At 57.3% G+C, this 14,790-nt stretch overlaps 1 protein-coding gene across 1 annotated transcript in view; it reads left to right on the plus strand.

Annotated features, from left to right (window-relative positions):
• The first annotated feature begins 3,341 nt into the window (after nucleotides 1–3,341).
• Nucleotides 3,342–14,790, plus strand: part of SPEG (striated muscle enriched protein kinase) — a 55,539-nt gene continuing 44,090 nt past the window's right edge. Inside the window, 3 exon segments of the mRNA XM_027590581.2 lie at nucleotides 3,342–3,720; nucleotides 12,464–12,553; nucleotides 12,637–12,973. Coding sequence (XP_027446382.1) covers nucleotides 3,342–3,720; nucleotides 12,464–12,553; nucleotides 12,637–12,973 — 806 coding nt within the window.

Raw genomic sequence — 14,790 nt, forward strand, 5'->3', positions numbered from 1 at the left:
GCTTCCGAGGGTCACAGCTAGTGCGGGCTCCTCCAGGAGAGGGCGCCAGCGACTCGCACGGCCAGTGCCCTCCCTACCCAGGCCCACACACCCCTGAGCACACGTCAATGGATGCCCCCATTCCGGACACTCGGCCAGGAGATACACAAGCCATGTTCCAGGCCCTGTGCCAGTCCTTTTAAATAGTTAATATTCATTTTAATATTTAATATAATAATTTAAAGCCATCACAACAACCTAAGTCAGATCATGTAATTCCTCTGCTCAAAATCCTCCAAGATGACTTCCCGTTTTCACTAGGAATAGAAGTGCCATGGCCTACAAGATGCTAGGCTATCTGGTCTGTGCTACCCATCTGACCTCATGTCTCTACCCTCCCTACCACTCCTGCCAGCCCCACTGGCCCCCTGGTTCTTCTAGGAGCCTCCCGGGCACATTCCCCCCTCTGCCTGAAGCAGTCCTATCCAGACATCTGTACCATTTGCTTCCTCAGTCCTTTAAGACTGGCTCAGTCATTCCCAGTGAGGCTCCAAACCACCCTATTAGAAAGTCCACGCCCCACCACACTCCCATTTCCCTTGCCCTGCTCCATTTCTCCCACAGGGGCAGGAATCCTTGTCTATTTTGTTCACTGCTACATCCCTACTGCCTAGAACAGTGCTGGGCACAGCGGAGGAACTCAAAAATGTTTGTTGAATGAATGAAGAAACCCTGAGTTGAGCTACCCCATTTTATAGATGAAGAGACTGAAGCTTAATGATGTTAAGTGACTTGCTCAAGACCACACAGTTCATGTATTCAACCAACCAACCAACCAACCAACCAACCAACCAACCAAGCTTTATAGACCACCTACTGCATGCATTCTGAGCAGATTGTTGAGGTCCAGTGCTAGATGGCTTTGGGTTACTGTTTTTTAAAATAGTCTCGGGGCATCTGGGTGGCTTAGTCAGTTGGGTGTCAGATTCTTGGTTTTGGCTCAGATCATGATCTCAGGGTCCTGAGATCGAGCTCTGCCTCAGGTTCCATGCTCAGCAGGGAGTGTGCTTGAAGATTCTCACTTTTTAGCCCTCCCCAACTCACATGTGCACACGCTCTCTCTTTTAAATAAATAAATAAATCTTTAAAAAAGTAAAAAACAAAATAGTCTCTTCCTTTGTTCTTGATGTTCCGTCTGCTTGCGAAGCCTTCCCCCATATATTTACCTTTTAGAATTACATTTATGTGTAAAACTTCAATTTATCATCAGTGGTTGCCAGGGGTTGGTGGAGGGGGTGTGGTTGACCACAAAGGGGATGTTCAGGCAAATATTTGGGGTGATGTTCTGTATGGTCCTGAGGTAGAAGATACACGATTCTCTGCATTTGTCAAAACCCGAAGAACTGAACAGCACAAAGAGTAAGTTTGAATGCATGCAAACAACAAAGAAATTTCATTCCTCAAGGCTTTTAATCCCCATGGACATAATTCAGAGCTTCAATGGTCTCTTCTGTACCCTCTGCATTCATACACACAAGCACGCTTTGACTTTGGTCTCTGCGAGTGAAGGGGGGGAGATGAGGTGACATTGAGAGTAGCTTTCTCCACCTCAGGATGACTCAGGGCTCCTCCTTTGGGTCCTCTCTGCCTTCCCAGGCTTCACCCCTCTGGGCTCAAGGTCATGCTTAGATCTCTCACCTGAACTTTTGTTGAGCTTTTTATTTTGAGATAACTGTAGATTCACATGGAGTTATAAGAAACAATACAGCTTTCCCCAATGGTACCATCTTGCGTAACTACAGTACAATATCACAACCAGGAAATTGCCATTAGTCCATCCACCTTCCTGAGATTTTACCAGTTTTCCTCACACTCATTAGTGTGTATGCATGTGTGTGTAATTCTATCTGTGCAATTTCATCACATTTGTAGATTCGTGTGACCACCACCAGTCAGCATATGGAAATGCTCCCTCACAAGTCTCACTTGAACTTTTATTTTATTTTTGTTTATTTTTTTTTAAGTAGGCTCCACGTCCAGTGTGGAGCCCAAAGTGGGGCTTTAACTCATGACCCCGAGATCAGAACGGGAGCTGAGATCAAGCGTCGGACGCTTAACTGACTGAGCCACCTAGGCGCCCCTCACTTGAACTTTTAAAAAGCGGTAATGTCTTATCTTGATGTTTGTCAAAGTGCAACCCTTAGAAGCCTCAGAGTCACCTGGGGCCACTTATTAAATGTGCAGATTCCTGGACCCTTTCAGCCCTCCCTACACACCTGGGTCTCTGGGGGGTGGGGCCTGAGTGTCTGCACTTTGACCAGGCACCATCCTTTGAGAACCACACTGTAACTGGCCTCCAAACTCCAGTTCACCCTCAGCACCGTGGCTGCCAAGAGGGATCCTTCTAAAACACAGCTCTGACCATGTTAGCCTACTGCTTAACACCCTCCAGCGGTGCCCACTGCCATCTTAGCGAGCAAAACTACCACCTCCACTCACCCCAACCCCCTGTACTTCAATCCATCCAAACTTCTCTGACTCTAGAACATGTCATCTACTTTCATCATGCTCTGATTTAGGTCATGCTGTTCCCTCTGCCTGGAATGTTCTTCCCACCTTTCTCTGCCTGTTGCAACCCTTCTTCCACTACCCATTTTTACAGATGAGAACCAGGAGGTTGAGAGAGGTTCATTATCACCCACCAAGTAAGGGCAGGGCCAGCTGGGAGCCTGAATCCACCCAACTCCCTGCTCCTAGGCTCCCAGTTCACCAGGCTGGCATGGAGGCTGGGGGAGGTCACTGGTCCTTCTTCCTGGCTTTCTGCTTGCCTCCACTTGGGCCTGCTTCTCCATCTGCCTCTCAGACATGTCCTCCAGAACCTCCTCTCCCTCTCCCCCAGCTGGGAATCAGAAGCCTGAGGAGAGGGTGGAAGCACAATGGGATCGAGCCCAGGAGTAACCCAACTCCAGACTCTTGAGTGGGCTGGGGGCAGGGGCACCCTAGGGGATGGGACCTGGAATAAGTCTTCAGGGACCCGTTGGAGCAGGGGGCTGGAGATAGGGGCTCCTGGAGAGTGGGAAGGAGCAGACTGGAGTCCAAGTCCCCTCCTCTGCTGCCCCCTCCCTCCACTGCTCACTCGCAACCCGAGCCGGGGGGCCTAAAAATAGCCCCCGAGGCGCAACCGCCGGCCGCCCTGGTGACCTTCTGGGTAACACAGGCCGAAGGCGGGCGGGCAGCAGGAAGGCAGGGCACCGGGCCCCCCAGGACTCATCTCCCAGGGCACCATCCCCCCCCACCCCCGGGTGCCCCCGTGGCCGTCCGGTTCCAGAGACCTACCCCCTCCAGCCCAGCTCGCAGAGGCCATGCAGAAAGCCCGGGGCACGCGAGGCGGGGACGCGGGCACGAGGGCACCCCCCAGCCCTGGGGTACCCCCCAAGCGAGCCAAGGTGGGGGCCGGCGGAGGGGCGGTGGCCGGGGCGCCCGCCTTCCTGCGGCCCCTGAAGGACGCGGCGGTGTTGGCGGGCGGCGACGTGCGGCTGCGGGTGGCGGTGAGCGGGACGCCCCAGCCCAGCCTCAGCTGGTTCCGGGACGGGCAGCCCCTGCCCGCGCCGGCCCCCGAGCCCAGCTGCCTGTGGCTGCGGAGCTGCGGGGCGCGGGACGCCGGCGTCTACAGCTGCAGGGCCCAAAACGAGCGGGGCCAGGCCTCCTGCGAGGCTGTTCTCACAGTGCTGGAGGTTGGAGGTAATGGGGAGGCGGGGGCGCGCCACTCCGTGGGGTGGGGTGCTCAGAACCGCAGTAGGGCTGCTGGGGGAGGGGGCACGTGGGGAGGTCCTGGTTCATCCAGCCTTCTTCCCAGGTGCTCTGGCTTCTCAGCCGCGCCGACCCGGAGGTGCCAATCGAGAGGGAAGTGTGTGTTTGGGGGGGGGCGGGAAGGGGTGTCAAAGGAGAGGGGCTCCCCACAGGCAGGTCAGAGGTCAAGGGTCAGCATTTGGTAAGCAAAACCTGAGCCCCACTCAGGCCTCTCTGGGAATTCCACAGTGAAAGGCCTCCTCCTTTCCCTGGAGAGAGAGGAGATCGTCTAGGGAAAATCGCCTTTATCAGCTCCAATAACAAACTTGAAACACCTCACAGGGTTGCACACGTCTGAAAGAGGGGCGAGCTCCCCTGGTCCCACTGCAATGTTGAGGGGTGGGTCAGAGCTCCTCACAGGCCATTGCTGGGGCACGTTGGTGTGATCGGCACCAGGCTGGTTGGAGGAAACCAGTGGGTAGACAAGTATGAATAGGGTACAGAGCATCAGGAGGTGGAGCTAGGGCTGGGGGCTCCCCAGTGTATATGAGAATCCATATGCAAATCTGTGTGTGTGTGTGTGTGTGTGTGTGTGTGTGTGTGTGTGTGTGTGTATCTTCACAGGCTGGGGAGGGGCCTGGTGGTACAAACAGTTGAGGGGATGGGGCTTTGTGGAGTTGGTCTGGAAAGCCACTGGGCCATGTCTGCCTAAGATTCAGAAGGCATGGAAGGGGGTTGCTCAGGCTGGTGCTTGACCCCTGCCCATGTCAGAGTACAGTGCCAGGTTCATGTGTGAAGAGACAAACGATGATCTGAGGTAGAAGAGAGGGGACCAAGATTAGGCCTGGTACTCAGGGTCCTGCTGGGCCTGGTATGGGGAGTCAGGCCTGGGCAGACTCTCCTTGGGTCAGTGTATGGGTTTCCTTTTTAATTTTCTCAGCCTCTAAGCCAGCCAGTTGTTCTCTAGGCCTCAGACAGAGCCTTGGGCTCACTGAGTCTTGAGAACCAAAATTCTGGGGAAGCAGGCTGCAGTTGGGGAGGTGGCAAAGAGCTTGGGGATCACTGAGTGTGTCCCAGGCATTTTCAAGAGGGAATTCTCACTCCAGCTGGGTGGTGCTGTATAGGGGTACATCCTTGGGGGCTGAGGAGAAGGCACAAGGATGGAGGACCTCAGTAGCTGGAGGGGAAAGGAGGCGTGGAGGTGCAGCAGAGATGGAGCACGGGCTCAGCCTCCATCTGTCAGCACCTCCCCTCTCTCGCTTGCCCCACCCTGCTCACCCTCCTACAGTCTTCAGCACAGGTTCCTTGGACTCCCTGTGGTCAAGCCTGGGGCAGAAAGAGTCATGGCTGGCTTCTCTTGATTGGCTTTGTACTTGGCCAGGTACAGGCCATTTCAGCCTGGCGTCAGGGGAAGGGACCCATCCTGGCAGAGCTCTGAGCTGGGGAAGGATCAGACTCCTTGGGGATCTTAGCTCTGGTCCTCGCAGAGCAAAGGGAACTGAAAACAGAACATAAATCAAATCAAAGGGTATGATGGATTGGTAAGAATACAGTCTGGTGGAGAGAGTTTTTTTTTATTTAAAAACAAATTTTATTCTTTTGACGATTTTATTTATTTGAGAGAGAGTACGAGCAGCGGGGGGAGGGGCAGAGGGACAAGCAGTCTCCTCGCTGATCAGGGAGTCCAATGTGGGACTTGATTCCAGGTCCTTGGAAATCACGATCTGAGCTGAAGGCAGACACTTAACCCCTTCACCGACTGAGCCCTGAGCCGACTGAGTCGCCCAGGGGTCCCAGGGAGAGAGATTTTAGGGAAGGATGAGGAAGCCCTGAGGAGTGCCATGTTTTGTTTCGAGTTGACATGACCACAGAGAACCGCAGCTCCAAACACGTCCTTTTGCACGCGAGTACACTGTGGTCCAGAACGGAGGAAGATCTGCCAGAAAACATGCTGCTAGTTATGGCTACCCCAGAATTAAGAACCCACCCCTCCTGGTTTCCACCCTACTCAAGGAATCCTGGAGGGAGGAGAGAGAAAAGAAAGGGAGGGGAGCTGTCCATTGTATGGAGAGTAGCCCAGGCCTTCTTTCTGGGAGGAGCCCCCTAACCTGCTAGGTTCCCCCAAAGTGGGGAGAGTGACAGGAGACTAGGCCCCCTCCCCCCCAGCAGGGCTGTGTTTCCCCGCAAGATGTGTTTCTCCAGTCCCTCTATAAGCCGAGTAGCACAATCAGCAGGGTTGAATGCTGGCTGGGCATATCTAGACAGAGGCCAGGAAGGCCATCTCCAGGCTGCTCTGCTGGAACAGCATATTTGAGAGGTGTGGGCTAAGAAGGCCCCTGGGTGTGGTGAGGACTGGATCTGGGGTCTTTTGACAGTCATGGTAACACAAGAAGAGGATTGCGCCGTGGCAAGTCACATTTGAGAACTTCTTCCTACTGGTGAAATCTTTATCCCAAGACCAGTCTTGTAATTACTATTAATTGGTGATAATTCTTAGTAGTAATTTAAAATGTTATGAATAGCTACACGCTACTGTGTGGCAGGTGATACACCATCACATCTTTTGACATATCATCTCAGTCCCATAGCAACCCTGGGGAAGCTGGTACAAAGGATTAAACGACATTTCTTGTACAGGTAGAAGGTGGCTGAGCGGGGATGGAAGGAGGTCTGTCCTGCTGCAAAGAACGACGTGCTTAACTACTACGCCCCTTCCACATGATTTGGGGGAGGGCAGGGCTTTACTTTGGTGATGGTGGGGGACTGACTGCGTGAGCCTTGCTTCCTGCTCCTCCTATTGCCCCTCCCCGCAGCAGTACTTGCCCAGTTCCAGGTCTTGGTCAGGGGCAGCTGGGCAAGCAGCTCAGCATGGCTCAGACTCACTCATGGAAAACTTTCTCAGTTGGGATCCACAGCAGGAGGGCTTCAGGGTTCCCGAGGAAGCCCAGCCAGGACCTGGCTGCAGAAGGAGGCAGCTTCCTGGCTGGGATTGCTGTCTGGCTCGGCAAGACAGGGTGATGCTAAGGTTCCTGGCACTCCTGAAGCCTCAGATGTTTGCTCAAGGATGGAGGGATATCGTCCTGGCTTGGGGAGGCCGGGGCCTTGAGAAGACAGATGGGTGGCCGACTGGAGAGTCTGGAGGATAGGACATAGAAGGGTGGGATTTGGGGTAGAGAAATGAAGAAGGCATAGGAATAGTGAAGCCGGCAGACATGCAGGCTCCTTGTAGAACCCTTAACATGGGTACAGCACCCCATTTCATTATTTAATCTTCCAATCCCAGATTACTGTAGTGATGGTTACACATAGGAGCAAACTGTGGTTCCAAGAGGGAATTTACCTGAGGTCACATAGCTAATTGAGGTGACAGAGCCAGATCTGTAGCAGTTCAGGTCCACGTTGCCTGTCCTTAGAAAGAGAGAAGCACAGAAAGACTAAGGCCAGGATTTGTCATCATTAACCCTCTTTCTCCCAACCACATCCCCAAAGCCATCTTCTGGCCCAGTCTCCCAAGATAGGTGGGCATTCCTCTCTTTCAAAACATCAGGCTCCCACCTGTGTGGGCTGAGGAGCTATGTGCAAACCAAGTGACCAGACCAAGTGCCATCCTCAACGCCTGGGACATGTGTGGCTGAGGCGGGGTGGGGGCCTAAAGGGCAGGGGGTAAGGAGGAGAGGGCACAGCTGAGAGAAGGGGCAAGCTGATAGTGCTCGCCATGTTAGTTGGATGTTTCATAGCCAGAGTCCAGAAGACTCTGGTTTCAATCCGAAGGGCCAAAGGTCAACAGATAGGCGTGAACCATGCTGGGGACTTCAGGGCATGGAGAGGAGAGGTTAGAGACAGGGAGAGAGGGCTTCTTCAGGCAAGGAAAAGGTGGGGAATGCACCAGAGCCTGTGTTGAGGGATATTCAGCAGTTATTTTTTTCACCAGGAACTTGGAATATCTGGATGAAAAGCCAGGAGGAAACTAGTATGGAGTTGGGGATGGGTAAGGAGAGTGTTGCCATCCATTCATGCCCAGTCCTCATCAGGGACTACACGAGAGGGGGATCCCTCAGGTTCCTGTCCTCCTAGAGATCACATCCTAGTGAGGGGAGATAGACAACATGCAATAAACACAATAAATAAGTAAAAATGTCACCGTGTGTCAGAAATGCAGAGCAGGATAAGCAAAGTGGGGGAAGGGAGAAATTAGACTTTCCAGGCAGGAAAGAGAGAAAGCAAAGAGGACGGGAGTGGGTCCATCTGGCTCAGAGGAGGGTCTGTGTGAGAGATCAGGCATGGCATGATGAGACGGGTTTTCTCCGGAAGGGGGGGAAATAACAGAGGGGCACAGCTGCCAGCCATGGAGAGGGAAAGAGGACAATCTCGGGCCAGCTGGGGGTGGCCCACCCTGCGAGCACGCCCCAGGCCAGCCCTGTGGGGGTGAGCAGTGCAGACCCAGAGCAGGAACACAGAATCCCACAGGCCTGTCCACGGCCCAGCTGTCCCGTCACTCACGCCCGCTGCCCATTGGTTATTTTTGCTATGGAATGTGCCAGCCCCTCGGATTCTCCTAGGGAACAGGGGCTCAAGTTACCCCTCTCCTCACTCAGCTCCCCCATCTGCGAGTGGGTGTATTTGGGGGTGGGCAGGGAAAGCGCCTGTGGGTGTCCAGGGTCCTCTGGCCAGAACCGATCTGGACACACACGTGTATGCTCTCAGTGCTCATCCCCATTCATGTGTCCGAATGTGCGGCATTTGCCTTTGGAGGTCTGGGAAACAGGACCTCCTGTATGCACCCAGAATGTACAAGACACGACCTTAAACTTAAAAAAAAAAAAAAGGGCCCATAAACTCACATAACTTCAGAAGGCAAGTAAAAACTGATAGCAGTGAGTGGCACTACTTGAGTATGCTGGGATGGGGATTTGGATCTAGGGGACAGTAGAGACACGGAACCTGCGTGGCTTTAGCTAAGTGATAGGACTTCTCTGAGCCTCAGTCACTTGTCAGTTAAATGGAGCCAGTTTAGTGTTCATAAGGGGTTGTTGTGAATGAGGGAACATTTATAAAGTGCCTGGCACTTAGTAAATGCTTAAGAAACTTAGTTATAATGATTGTTGGGGGGAGGGAGGGGAGAACTGAGTTTCACGGTGGCAAAGCCGGCACGGTGCTGAATGGGAGGAGGACAAAGAGAGTTTGGTGAGTATGCTCACCTGTGAGTGAGAAGGTGCGTCGTACTTGTGACTAATAGAAGTACCTCTGGGCATCTTAGCTGGGGTGTGTGTGTGTGTGTGTGTGTGTGTGTGTGTGTGTGTGTGTGCGCGCGCGCCAGGGGGCAGGGACAGAGGACCCACCATCAAGAAACTCTAGGGCCCTCTCTGGCTCTCCCGAGGAACCTGGGGGTTTTCATAGTCTCGGTTCCTTTCAGCACGGAGCCCCCACCCACCAGGGCCCTTGCCCAGTGTGTGACCTAGGCGCCCCCACCCGGCGCTGTGGCCCTGCAGCGCGTTCGGGGCCGCGACGAGTTCGCTACTGCCTGGCACAGTGTAGTGCGCGCATGTTTGTGGAGTGAGCAAGTCGAGATGCGGCTGACCTTCCAGAGCGGCCCCGCGGGAGGCGAGTGGGGGTGGCGTGGAGGCCGCGTCCGGCTGCCAATGAGACGGTGGCCCGAACTCCCGTAGGGGCCGCTGCACCCCCTTCTGTGCCTCAGTTTCCCCATGTGCCCAGGGCCCAGGAGGCAGGTGCGGGGTGGGGAGGACCCGGAGGCAGGAGAGCACCGCCCCGGGGGTCGCAGGGGAGCAGGCCAGGGAAGGGGCGCCAGGTGGGGTGCAGGCCGGCGGAGGAGGGGCGGGCTCTGGGCGCCGCCGCCGCCGCCGCCACCGCCTTCCCCCCGCCCGGGCTCCCGCCGCCCGGCGGCTCCTTCCGCCACCGGCGCCGGCTCCCGCCCGCTCCCCCGCTCGCCCCCGGCCCCGCCTCCGACTCCGCCCCGCCCCCGCCCGTCCCCTCCTCGCCCGGCCGCCGGCGCGGCCCCCTCCCCCGCCATGAAGAAGCTGTGGGTGAAGAAGCGTTTCCAGGTGAGGGCTCCGGGGGCGGGCGGTGTCGGGAGGGGGCGGGAAGGGCTGGGCGCCCCAAGGGAGGGCGGGTCACCGCTGCCGGGCCCCGGGGGAGGGGGCGCCGGGCCCGCGCCCGGCCCACCCCGCCGCGGGGGGCCGCGGCCGGGAGCGCTCCGGGGGCTCCCCGGCCTTTGGGCAGAGCGCGTCGGCCCTCCCCGCGCGGAAGGGCAGACCGCCCCCCCCCACCCCCAGCCCAGGCCCCGTAGTCCGCAATCCCCCGCGACCCCCCGGGGAGGCCCCCGCCGCAGCTTTGGCGTGGAGTGTCCACTGGCTTCTTTGCCTCCTGGTCTCCCCTCGCCTCAGTCCAACCCCGGCCTCCCGCCCCGGCTTTCCGCAGCCCCCCAGTCTGGAGCCTTCCATCTTCCCTAGCTCCTGGAAGCCACGCACAGGGATCCGCGCCGAGCTCAATAAATTCCCCAAGCCCTCCCCTGTCCTCGGCGTACCCAGGCCTCCTTCCTGCATTCGTGAGGCTCTGGCCCTTGGGGGACCTTGCCCTCTGCTCCCCCATCACCCTCCCTGCCCGCTTGACACCTATTTCAGGTATCTGTCCTCCCCACCCCCCCCACCCCCAGCAGGAATCTGTGTCCTCGTCCCTCCAGTCATCCAAGCATCCCCCACCCCCATCTCTTCCTTCACATCAGTCAGCCTCCTGTCTTGTCTCCTAGCTTCTATCTCTGGGGAGTCGCTCAGGTCCCCAGTCCTGAGAGCCTCTGTCCCCGGACTCCCAGCATTTGACCCGCAGCTTTGCTGTCCTCTCTCTTCTTCCTCCTCTGCTCCTCCCCAGAGCCAAGCTGGGTAGCCTGGAGCTCCTGCTAGGAGGGCTGAAAGGCAGGGAAGAGTGGAGACATTCCTTCCAGAGGGAAGCTGGCAGGAAGCTGGCGGCTCTGTGCATGACCCTCCTACCCCTCCGCAAGCCCCTGGAATGAGTTTCTGTTTAATACAGAGGTTTAGATGGGAGGAGGTAACGGACAGCAGGAGTGAGCTTTCCTCTCAACAACTCATTCTGGCTTTTCTCTTTCAGAAAACCGGCCACTCCCGCCGGGCCTTTGGCCGACTCACCCATGGTGCGTGGACCACAGGCTCCCTTCTTTAGCCCATGCCCACTCCTTCTCTTGGTCCATGTTGCTTCATGCCTCATGCCCAGGCCCCGAAGACAGCCCATGGGTTGTGGGATCCCCCAAAACATATCCATACCCACTCAAGGAGGTGCCCTGTACCCTGCAGCTGTGGGGTGAAGGGGTGGGGGAGAATCTCACTAGCACATCCCACCATGGGCCTCGGCTCAGGGCGCTCCATCTGTGGGGCCGAGTGGGGATGAGCTCACTGTCATGCTTCGGCATCCAGCATATGGCTCCTGCTTGTCATGGCACTCATAGAGAAACTGAGGCACAGAACCAGTTAGAATCTTGGAAAGTTAAAAATATGCCCAGGAAACTTGGCTTGTAGCCTAATCACTGGGCACTTTTGAGGACCATTCAGCAGAACAGAATCAGGAAGAGCATACCTGTCACATCATGATTCAGAACAGGTCGGGGTGGGGGGGGATTGGTTTGCAAGGAAGGGTCAAAGCACAAAGCAAATCTTTTTTAAGAGAGGGTGGGCTTGACCCCTAATGGGGGGCCTGGGTCTGTGACTGGGCAGAGCACAAGCAGGTGTGTGTGTGTGTGTGCGCGCACGTGCGCGTGACCAGTGGCAGCACCAGTAAGAGGCCAAAGGTAGAGAATCACTGGGGTAGTTGGAATAACCAGTCAAAGCATGTGCGCCCCCCCAGCTGGGCACAGTGGGAGCCTGCAGGCTGTCAGGATGAGAGATGCTCTGCCCATTCCAGGTGACTCCCTTCCCCTGCCCATCCCCACAGGGCATTTCTGGGCACTGGGCACCCTCATGCCCCCTCTGTCCTGCCTACCCACCATGCCCTGCCCCACAAACGCTCTGATAACAGTCTGTCCATGTCTCTCTCCTGCTGCTCCTATGGAAGCGAAGTTTTCCGCTCCTGCAGAAAGCAAAGTTACGGTAGGAAACTGGCTCCTGCCCTAACCCTCCACTCCCCCTTCCTCCCTGCCCGACCCTGGCCTCTCCTCACCCTGCCTCAGCTGCACCCTGATGTGTTCCGGCTGGTTTGGGGTGGAGGACAGGCTGGCCCTGCGGTTGGTCGAGTGCCCTGACAGTACAACTCTGAGGTGACTCCCCTTTGTTCCTGGGGGTACCGGAACCCAAAATTTAGAGGCTTGGAACCTAGGATCTTGTTATTTGGGGGCTGCACAGGAGATATGCTGTAACTGACAGGCCAGGATGGGGAGGGCTGAGACCCTGGTAATCCAGCAAGGGGCTGGGAGGGGCGGTGGCAGGTGGCCTCAAGGGCCAAGGAGGCAGGCGTGAGTCACCAGGGGCTCAGAGGTGAAGCCACAGGACTGGCCTGAGCAGCCCAGCATGGGTGTGGGGACGAGCGGGGTAATAAGAGAGGGGAGAAAATAGGTGTGGCAGCCCCGGCCGTGGGTAAGATGGAGCCTGCTGCGGGGGAGGCGGGAGGAGACACGGGGAAGAGTTGGGAGTCAGAGGGAGGAGGGCCCTGCCCACACAGACCCCTTCTTCTCTAGACTCCGAGACGGGCGAGGATGACATCAGCGATGTACAGGGGACCCAGCGCCTGGAGCTTCGGGATGACGGGGACTTCAGCACCCCCACGGGTGAGCTATCTGGGCTGCTCCAAGAGCAGGCGGGCAGGCTTCCCCCAGGAGGTGCCTGGGCTTCACCGTGCTCCTTTCTCTAGGGGGCTCCGACACCCTGGTGGGCACCTCCCTGGACACACCCCCGACCTCCGTGACAGGCACGTCAGAGGAGCAAGTGAGCTGGTGGGGCAGCGGGCAGACGGTCTTGGAGCAGGAAGCGGGCAGCAGGGGTGGCTCCCGCCGCCTCCCGGGCAGCCCAAGGCAAGCACAGGCAACCGGGGCCGGGCCACGGCACCTGGGGGTGGAGCCGCTGGTGCGGGCGTCTCGAGCTAATCTGGTGGGCGCAAGCTGGGGGTCAGAGGATAGCCTTTCGGTGTCCAGTGACCTGTATGGCAGCGCATTCAGTCTGTACAGAGGACGGGCGCTCTCCATCCACGTGTAAGTAATGGCCTCACCCGGGCCCGCACTCTTCCGCCTCACCATGCCGTCCCGCACTGCCCCTCACCACTCCTTCAGCCTCCACCCCTCTTTCCCCTGCACCATCCGTCCCTCTGTGCACTTCACCGCCCCTGCTGCCACCCTGGCCCCGGCTACCTACTCTGTCCTCCCACACCGCATCCTCCCTCCTCCTGTGCTGTCACCACCCACAGCCTCCTGCTCCCACCTGTGCCATCGCCATGGTCTCGTGGACCCCTCTGTCCCTTCCTCATCCCCTCCAAGATCTCCGCTTTCCCAGGGGCCCTCTCCCACCTCGCCCATTCGGGCTGCAGTTGTCCCCAGGATTCCCCGCCCCCCCCCCCGGGCCCCCTCCGTGCCTGCTGTCTCAGCAGCTGCTGCCTTTTCTTCTCTCTGCACATTCCTGTTCCCATGTGGGCCTTTTTCTGGGAGGAATGGAAGCTTTCTGCAAAGCAGCTCCCGAGAGAGCAGGAGAGCAAGGGAGCATGAGCGTGGCCAGGAGAGAGAAGAGAATGAGGTGGTCAGGGAGTCGATGGGGCCAGGGGCCTGGGAAAGCAAGAGGATGTGGGCTGTGTGGGAGGCAGGGGCGGGCAGGGAGGGCTGGAGTCAAGGGGCTGGGGTAGAGGCAGAGGGCTGGGACTGGTGCAGGCCAGGAGCATGTGAGGGCCTGGTGGGACATGCCTGTGCAGGGGCGGGGCAGGGCAGTGGTGAAGGTTGTCCTGGCAGGGGGTGGCGAGGAGCCTGAGCAGAGCGGAGCAGAGGTGTTGGAGTGAGGCTTTGGAGCCCTTTTTGGAGATTTGGGGGCTGGCAGATAAAAGAGGGAGTGCTATAGTAGAAGAGGGGAGTGGCTGATGATGGAGGTATTGGGGGGACATTTGGGGAGCTGAGAGGGACCTAGCTTGTGATGGGTATGGGTGTGTGTGTGTGGGGGGGACCATCATGGAGGAGAGAGAAGGAGCCTGGTGGGGGGAGGCTGTTTTGAAGGTGGTTGGGGTGGCTAGTGGTAGGCAGGGGAGAGGTCTGGGGCAGGGGAGGCTCCCTGGCTTTATGTGGTTGGCATGAACCAGGCGCTCCTGAGCCCTGGACTTGCCTTTTCCTTCCCTGCCTTCCTTTGCCAGGCCTCAGCCTGAGCCTGGAGTTGCTATGGCAACTTCTGAGGAACCCATTTCCTTAGTGATGTCTGTGGTACAGAGGCTGGCCTAGCACTCAGAACTGCTGGCAAGAGGCCTCCTCTGCTGTCCCCGATTTCTCTCGGATTTCTCTAGGAGCCTTAACCCAGTTCCCAGAAGCGGGGACTCTGCTGTCCTTCCCCCAGAGTAGACTCTGCCTCCCCGCAGGTGGCTGGCTGAGGTTCTGTTCCCTCAGGGCACCGTGGATTGCCATTCTGCACCTCACCCCTCTCCCCCCCTCCCCCCCCCCCCCGCCCCAGTCAGAGGTGGGGCCTGAGGGGCGGGGGGGCGGGTGGCTGCCCCAGGTAGTGCGAAACAGCCTTCCACTCAGGCACCCCTAGAACTTCTGCTGTGGCCAGTACCCTATTTCTCCTCCCTTCCGTGCCCTCAGAATCCTAGACATTTGGAGGGAATAAGGGCTCAGGAGTTAGACTGCCTGGGTTTCAATCCTGGCACCAGCCATTTCCTAGCCGTGTCACCTTGGTGAGTCACTTTACCTCTTAAGCCTCAGTTTCTTCATCTGTAAATGGAGACAGCTGCTAGCTCAGAGGACTGTTGTGAGGATGACAGGAATGAATGCATTTTAAGCCTTTAGTACATGCCTGGCCCCCAGTAAGGATTCAGTGAGCC

Source organism: Zalophus californianus, chromosome 3 (assembly GCF_009762305.2).
Source record: "Zalophus californianus isolate mZalCal1 chromosome 3, mZalCal1.pri.v2, whole genome shotgun sequence".
Classification (NCBI taxonomy): Eukaryota; Metazoa; Chordata; class Mammalia; order Carnivora; family Otariidae; genus Zalophus; species Zalophus californianus.